Below are 9,043 nucleotides of genomic sequence, written 5' to 3'. Positions count from 1 at the left end.
AATAAATTCAATGTCAGCATTTTTAAAATCGATATTGTTCATTTGCTTCCTGTCTAACCTTGAGTATCATTTTAATATAAGTTCCTAGCTGGTCTCATTAAAATACTCAAAAATTAAATTTACTGTCTCTATTGTTATCCTGTATCCGACAAAAAAAAATAATTCAATAATATTCTGACATTGACATAAATATAGCAGATTGAATGTAGCTATAAGAGAAGGTATTTTTCAATGAAATTTATTGTCTTTTGATTTGGAAAATCTGTGAAGGAATGATATCAAGCGTAAAAATGACAAAAAAATTAAATTAATGATGATGTTCTGAGCAAAACAAGATATTGGGGGATATAAAAGAAGAACTTGGAGGCAGTGCAAATTTTTCTTTAAAGGCTGACATTATCATTCTCTGTCATTTTATGATCCTTTTTGGTATTATTTTTGATGAGTTCTTGATTTCATGGGTGTTAATTGAGTCTTGATGTTTGTTTTGCAGGATTATGTCATCGTATTTTGATGCTGAAATAGTTGCCGACGTTACTGTCTAAGATATTACCCGTAAATAAATATGTGGACATTAGCTTTATTGATAATCTAAGTAGGATCAATAATTTGTCAGGCAACTTGTTTAGAAGACGGTGTCTCATTTCCTCTGCTTTCAAAGTTGACCCGTCTCTCCAATAGTTCAACACAGCCTTCTTGGAAAGTACGCGGCGTAGAAATGCAAAAAGTCAGATGTCACGATTTATATCGACTTGGTGCGCTGGATTTTTTTACCTTTTCTTCGTCATATGTCTTCAGGGATAGAACTAAAGTTGCATTTTGATAAAATGGACATAAAGCAGTCAAAACAATTTAAAATCGGGCTAAATTTAGCAATGAATAGCAGAGTAGACAGGACTTCAAGTTGGATGCGCTTACTTATTTGAAGTCCAAGACTTTAATTTTTGGAGTCTAGACTGTAAAATTCGGACTTCCAGTATAGGTCTTCTAAAGTTCTGCCAATTTTGATGAGGGTTTCAATTGATGACTTTTTTAAGAAAACTAAGCGACCTTCTCAAGCGACACAAATGAAAGCTGCCTCCATGTGGGGTGTATGGTTAAATGAGATTTATCGGAGGAAAAGCTTCAAAGCGGAACCTTCTTAATTTGTCCCGCTCGAACTTACTGACTCTAAAATCTAACCAACTTAAAGTATAAAGTTTCAAATGATCAATTTCAAAACCAAAGATTATTGTGTAAGGCATCAAATTTCAGCATTTATGACATTTCCAAAAATGAACAAGTCAATATCAGATTAACATCCTTTCTTAGAATAATCATCTAAAGTGACATCCAACTCATGCTTTTCTCATCTTGGAAATGAAAAGATCCTTCAGTTATAGCTTCCGATTTTTTGATTTTTCTCTCATTGTGATTATTGAGAAAAGCAAGAAGAATAAAAGTTGAAAATAGGCAATAACAAAAAAAGGCGATTTTTTTGATCCAATCCGACTTCTTTCCTTTCCTTTCTCCTTCAATCAATCTTTATGAATCGGACAAAGAACAAATAAAAATTGTTCTTTCTGTATTCCTTTTTTGCTTTTCTTATTCTTACCCTATCGTCATCAAAATGAAAATTTATGCCAAAATAATCAAAATTTACTTTATTTGTTCGTACTTCCGCATGGATGGAATGAGAAGGATGAAAATTGAAAGCAATATGAAATATTGAGGCTGTCAATTTGATTGAAAATTAAAGCTGACATTTTCACATTGTTCTTATATTTCCAGATAAATTATCCATAAAAGAAAAAAGTCTGTTGCTACTTCATTCTTGCACATTTTATTGAGAAAACTTTTAGGAACAATCGTATTATATCTGTATCCAATTTATGTTGTGTCTGTAGGCGTGTGAACGGAGTTGGGAATCAATGAGTTACAATATTTTATGACAATTCCCGAGCAGCACAATGTGTTCGGTGGGAGAACCGCTTCATCGCCGTATTAATGTCAAGACATGATGCCCTGACTGCATCACGGCGTCTGAATTTCCCCAAATATACTATTATGTCGCCCAGGTTAGAGGATGATTTAGAGACAATTTCGTGTCTGAATGTAGGAGTAATAATTACATCGTGTATCTGCTTCCACCTGATTTGATTTATAGCAAATTGAGTGGAAACAGAAGTTATTTTCAACGTGCACATGGCATCTAATTGTCGAAATTTTTTTAAGAAGAATGATGAAAAATTAGTTATAAATTGCGAATCATGTGATTTAATCTTGCAGGTGACTTTGTTAAGAAGTCTCGAGGAAAAGCGTCGATTATGGTATAGCATTAATATTCGATAAGCGTCACGCTTTGAGTTATGATTTATTGAATATTTTTGAACAATCACATGGTTCTAGAAAGTTTTAAATACATTTTTTAATGATTATAATGGATTATCACGTGATTGACTTTCGAGAAAGGTCTCTTTCCTAATTGTTGAGTCAATGTTGAGCATTGATATACGAAATTGACTTGAATCTTTAACAAATTAGTCATGATAAGATCAAATACAATTGATTTGACTTCAATTGATGTATTCTGAATACTACTAAAGCATTAAAATTGGAAAAATAATACTTATAAATAGCTATCGACCAAGAATTGCATACCTGCCCTTTCTTGCACCCAGCAGACTAAAAGCATGCTCACGTGAGCTTGTTCGCTGTAAATTCACTAATAATCACGTTTGTAAGTGTTGCTCTAACCTTCCTCTGCTATTGAGTACACTCTGCCGCCAAGGATTCATTTTGTAGATGAACAGCTCTGAAGTTTTCGGTTGTATCTTATAGTTCGTGTAAGGCGGCAGGCTACTATTTTTGTTTGCAGACCAACACTTTTGTTTGCTAATAAATGTTTTAATTTGTTAAAATTTTACAAAAATTTATTTGAATAAAATAGAAAGAATAAGTGAGAAGTTCAGCAACAAACTCAGCTACAGTCGTTGTGTAGTGGGCATTTATGTTCTAAGATACAATAGAATACAAAAATAATCTAAGAATTCAAATTCACAACCAGATTCAAAATAGGAATACGTTCTAGCTTTTAGGGAACGTTCATAACTTACGTAATGCATAGGGGTTCGAGATTTAATTACAGACTTCCAATTTTGATTCATAACTTTGTAAAAAAGTGCTACGTTGAGACGGAGGGGAATCTACCTCGAAGTCGACTCGGATTTAGTATGGAAAAGTCAACTCAAGTCGACTCGACTTCATACAAAATTTGAGTCAACTTCTAGTTTTGATTTTTAGTGCTACGTAATTTCCAAACATTCCCTTGTAGTGATAAGTATAAGTCAAATAATGTAAATATCAACACCATTTTTATGACATAATAACACTTTTATTCAAATATTCCACTTATCTTTCAAGAATTCCTTCACAACCAAAAGTGGAAAAAATGCGTATGCGTCACAAAAGTCCTTTGTTGTTATAGCAATTCCATAACTTGACTGGGAACGTAATAATAAAAGCAATAATAAGACGATTGTGATGAAAAAGTTTTTTCATTGTTATATGCTTTGGAATTTTTTGATTATGTAAAGACATGAAAATTTTTTTTCTTGGGAAAATGTTTCTATTGACTGTGACGAGAATGGAGAATTTAATTTTTTCCTATCCGATTACTGAAATTACAGAGCATATGAAGATTTTCCTCTTACTTAATACTAGTATTGTTTTAGATTCTTGTTTAGGGTTGAGCCTCATTTTGATCAAAAACAATTGTTTGCATTAATGGATATGAAGTTCTGTTTGGAAATTGAAATCACGTTTGCCAGAAATGTGCATACATATCCTTTCAGGATCTGCTATGTGATGTCTTGAATTCATCATTTTAAGAACGAATATTTGTTTGAATTTAGCCCCGGGCAATGTGACCCGTCTAGACCAAAATATTTACAATTAGATATCAATATTGAACAGTGCAGCATACTCGCTAGGGGTGCCACTAAGTCGCCGTATTAAGGGAAGGGTGAGAAGTTGCTCTGATTTCACCTTTACTGCTGATTTCGGTTTGTGGCATTGTGCCGCTCGAGAACTGGTCATCGACATTCAACTTTCATATCCCAACTCAGGATATGACCTTCACGTGAAGGCAACGGCCATTTGATGCCAATAAAAGCAATAATGATAAAGCAATTAATGAGTCGTGGCGGAGCCTTTTTCATCTATGTCGCTAAGGGACTTCTATTTCGACTTATTGATGGATGAGATGAGAGAAAAATCTATACTGAATAAAACGAATTTAAAGGAAATGACAATTTCTGAAGAAGTCTTTAAGAGGCTCATTCAGAAGAAAATTGAAAAGTTGTAAATTATTTTATATCAAAGATTGATTCATGGCTTTTCATTTCGACAGAAGTTGCCAATTTATTTGGTTTTGTTTACAAAGTCATACTATTGCTATATTTAGGTACGATACAGAATTATATAAGGTGCTGTGTATTTTTAAGACATTTTAAAGGAACAACTAGTATAAACGTGAGCACTTGAGACCGACGAGAACGCATTTTTGCCAAGTTCATAGCTCCCTTCAGATCATATAAGCTACAGTCTCTATACAAATTCTAAACTCATGTCACATAACGTAAAGTCACGTGCTACGCAATAAGAACATAAGAAGCTTACGCAAGGAGTCGTTCATTTGAGACTTTATTAATTTTTTGGAGCATTTAAAGAAATATTAATTTTAAATGCTTATTTTAGGCAAATTAACAAAGTTACAACTGCAGAAATTACGCGACAGACAAAATAACTGTCAGTTTACATTCTGAAAATTATTGACATGATCTAAAATTTGACACATCTACCTCAGAATGATGAGAGTAAGAGATCTCACATTTTACGGGTTAGAACAGTGCTGCTCAAACTGTGTGTCGCGATACAAAGTGTGAAGCTGAAAATTTATGCAAATGCCATGATCAGCATATGTGCCGTATCTCACCACCTAAATGTGCCGTGACACAAAAAGGTTGGCCAGCACTGAATAAGAAGAAAGTAATTGCAGTCGACCCTACATCACATAAATTCAAAATATTATGAGCGAAAGATAATTGAATTTCATCCTATCTTGATTCTATTTGCTGAATTTACCGTGTGTATGCTTATATGTGTCAGTTATGTAACATCAAACCATTCGAATGAAGAGTTCACATTTCGAAAAATTTCAAATTATTTACACAGTAACATTTTTGAGGTTAGATCCTGTGAATAAAAGCCTTTGCTAGGATTTTATATGATGTTGTTAAGGAAAGCGTGTAAAGTCTAAAAGGAAGCTCATTGTGTGAACAAACATTGTTACTCACTGTTGATTCTTAACAATTCACTCCGAAAATTACATAAAAAAAGCTAAATTTATTGTCATAGCAATCGTTGCATATCACTGCTCAATTGAATCGCGTCTAGAGTATATTAAGCTATGACAGCAGGTTGATAGTAGTGTAGGCGCATTTGATATGCTCGTGCAGAGGTTTACATTCTTATGAATATTCATAGCAAGTGGATTCAAATGCTTTTAGCATTCAACAATGCCTAATTCAATTCAGATCTACAGAAATGTCAGAACAACAAAAGGGAAAATGCTTCCTTTGTTCAAAAGAACTTGTACGCTGCGTATTTCCGGTTGTTTATTGTTTCTGTGAGGTTTCTAATTTTAGAACTCGCCATTAAGTCAAAGTGTGTAGCCATGATTTTTTGATAAATCTAACAAAGAAGCAAGTGTGCTTATTCTAATTTCCTAGACACAATTCCGGCATGTTGCTCTGTTTGTTATTGACCGCATAACATTCACAGCTCTGAATCTTGTGATATTCTTTTGCTTAAGTGGTTCCATAATATACATCCACATTAATATGTCAAAAGCAATCGAGTCTATTCTTAGGAATGGAAATAAACTATATCAGCATGATATAGACCGATAACATGTACGAATGATATTTATATCAATTATATTTTCTTTGACATTCAGGCTTCATCTGCATGTATACACGAACTGGAAATTAATTCTCTGCCTAACGTCGTCGTCGACACCAATAACTAGTGATAACATCAATGAAACAGTAGCAAAAAAAATGGAAGCACAAGTTTCCCTGCCATTAACTTTTCTGCTATCAGCCCCGTCTATGGAGCAATTTTTAAATAATTGATTTTTTATGGTGTCTCGTACAGCTTGTGTGACATTTGTGCTTCTTTTCAACGTCTATGGTCGGTTGCTCTTTTCTAATAATTTTTCAAATGTTAAAACTCGCATTATTTCAGTCGTGGACAATCTTTGTGCTGGAAAATGCTATGAATCGCATGCTGTGTGCGGTTTCAGTCTAGACTTGTCATCAAGGTGTGCCATGGAATATTAAAGGATGTCCACCACTGCAATATCCCTACAAAATATATTTTTTAAGCACCAATTTAGTATGACAGACTGACTGGATATTACACATAATATCCTCTTCATGTTTTATTCAAAAATGAATTTTAAATTGAATAAAAAAAAGCATTTTGACAAGCGCTTGACATTGTCATGCTGAAGATAATTTCCTTTTTCATAAAACATCCTAATGAAAAATTCTCACGAACTTTTTCCATATAATTCCTTACTACAAGTACATAATTTCCTCTTCAAAATCACAATGTTTATTTTGACCCAACATTTATTCCACTTACTTCCTTTGAAATCGAAGAAAAGAAGATTAAGTGTATTGTAAGGAAATCACAAGTAAACAGAAAAAGCGCAATCTGAAGTCTTTATTGTTGTCAATTTTCATTGATTTAAGATGGTTTGAGGGTAGGATTTGTGATTCTTATGTCAGAATTCAATATTGAAGCTCATGCTGCATTTGAAGGATTTAAACGTTTTTGCCACGCAAACTTATTGAACCTTACTCTAGGGCTTACTTCTAATAAATCGTTTATCATGGGTGCACTCCATGTAATAAGCATGCTCTTTGTGAATTAGGGTTGTCTTTTAATAATATATTATTTAAGCTAAGTCAGTTCCTCTGAAGCACCAAATATGTAATTTAGGCATATTGTCAATGTGACACTATGATGGAACTCTGTCTTTCTTATTACTAGCCGGAAGACTCAGTTTATCACACCAACAGGCAATTGTGATGGTCATTATCATTTGTGTGAAGGAAACCAACTTTTAGAGGTGTGGCCAGGAAGGGATGGAAGTTCGTATTGATGGAGGAATTCGAAGGGGAATTCTTTAATTTGCTTGGATTTTTCGAAATAAATCTCAAAATCTTTCCTTTTTAAATTTAAACAAGCCCTACTTCTCCTCAAAAAATGTATGAATTTGCACCCTGCCAACTGGTCTGACAAAACCAACATTTTAGGAACTCAGTACATGAAGTGGTTTCAACATCTAGGGAAAATCAATCAGCCAGGTTCTAGTGCAAATTCTCGTTGTCCGATGACCGAGATTGAGACCTCCCGAGTAGTCTAGATTACCACAGTCTCGAGAACTTGTCCGTATATCCTAGTGCTATAAATTTTGATAAATGACTATATGAATCACAAAATGTTAAATATCAATATCAAAGTTCCAAAATAGCAATAGACATACAATTCAATTAACAATGTCGTTCAAAATTATTCACTTTTTAAGTGACATTGGGTAAATCCATCAATCTTTCGCACGAGCCAAAATGATGACAAAAGCACATCAACTTTATGAAGAATAAAAAATATCCCTGAAAATTCTATCATTAATGTTTTCTTTTTTCTTTTTTTCTATTCTAGTAGTACAATAGAAGGAAATGCCAACAAATATGAGAAATGAAGTGAATCAATTATGAAAGAAAAGGAGATTGACAGCTTTAACTTTATATGGATATATGCAAAATCAGAATAAAGTGAAGTTTATAAAAAAAATATATATTTTTTCATGAATGAACTGGATAATTTACTATAGAATATGTGAATCAAACTAATAGATATGTTGAATAGGACTTGTCATCGAACATTACGTTATAGTTTGTGCTTTCTTCTATCTCTGTGTAATTCAATTTAATACGAAACGTAACAATAAATTACCAAGAAATAACAAAAAAAAGTTGTAATTTTATAAGGAATAGTAGGGGTAGACAAGATGATGAAAAATATGATTGTACCAATTGAAACTGCACAATTTTATGCAAGTTCAATGGGAAATTATGGTTCAACTGTCGAGCAAGATCATGCAATGTTGATGGCATTGAATTTAACAAACGATGAACTTTGTGTTCAATTGAGGGAAAATCTAACCGAATCGCAACAAAGTCAAGTAGATTGGGCATCATTCGAGTGTGTCCATGCACCGCATTTGACAGATAAAATGATTATAAAAGTGATTGTACTTAGCCTTATGGGAATTGCGTCGCTAATCGGTAATGTTGCTACAATTTGGAACATACAAAAGAATCGTGCCACACGAAGAGCTTTAAGACACAGTTGTAGTGCCATATATGCTCTTATCCTTCATCTATCTGTTGCTGACATTCTCGTAACATTTTTCTGTATCATTGGAGAGGCACTTTGGAGTTATACAGTTGAATGGCTAGCGGGTGATGTCGCTTGTAAATTAGTTAAAATATTTCAAATGTTTGCATTATATTTATCGACAAATGTTTTGGTGCTTATTGGGATTGATCGATGGGTTGCTGTGAAATATCCTATGAAATCAAAGTTTCTTAACACAGCTCGTTTTGTAGTAAGTATTGGATTTCCTTTATCCTTATCAATAGAAAATTGACTTCAGGAACATGTCCAAAGTGAGCTTTCTGGATCTTTTTTATATCCAGTCTGTATAACTTCTGGATATGTTTCTGTCCTACACAAGTTCCGAACATCTTAGAACAGCCCCAATAGTTCAAAAGTCTTTCACACACACATATATCCCACAAAGTCAATTCCTTTTTATGATTATTATTACTGCTATTGTTGTTGACATAAAAATTTCCTTTTACTTACTTTTCATTACAGGTTTTTATATATGTGCTGTCTTTCATCCTTAGTCTGCCTCAGGTGAGTA

At 33.4% G+C, this 9,043-nt stretch overlaps 1 protein-coding gene across 1 annotated transcript; it reads left to right on the top strand.

Moving 5' to 3' along the window:
• Positions 1 to 8,134: 8,134 nt before the first annotated feature.
• LOC139096278 (gonadotropin-releasing hormone receptor-like) lies at positions 8,135 to 8,764 on the top strand. The gene has a single exon (XM_070647969.1). It carries the CDS (start codon positions 8,135 to 8,137, stop codon positions 8,762 to 8,764), a length of 630 nt encoding a protein of 209 aa, XP_070504070.1.
• Positions 8,765 to 9,043: the final 279 nt, after the last annotated feature.

The sequence above is a fragment of the Chironomus tepperi genome, unplaced genomic scaffold (assembly GCF_022539635.2).
Source record: "Chironomus tepperi strain 1889 unplaced genomic scaffold, CSIRO-AGI_Ctep_v1 contig_381, whole genome shotgun sequence".
Lineage (NCBI taxonomy): Eukaryota > Metazoa > Arthropoda > Insecta > Diptera > Chironomidae > Chironomus > Chironomus tepperi.
Note: the sequence above shows the minus strand (reverse complement) of the source record. Positions and strands in the feature narration are given on the sequence as shown.

Excerpts from the sequence above, each read along its gene's own strand:
- LOC139096278 (XM_070647969.1), top strand. The coding sequence starts at position 8,135 with ATGATTGTACCAATTGAAACTGCACAATTTTATGCAAGTTCAATGGGA.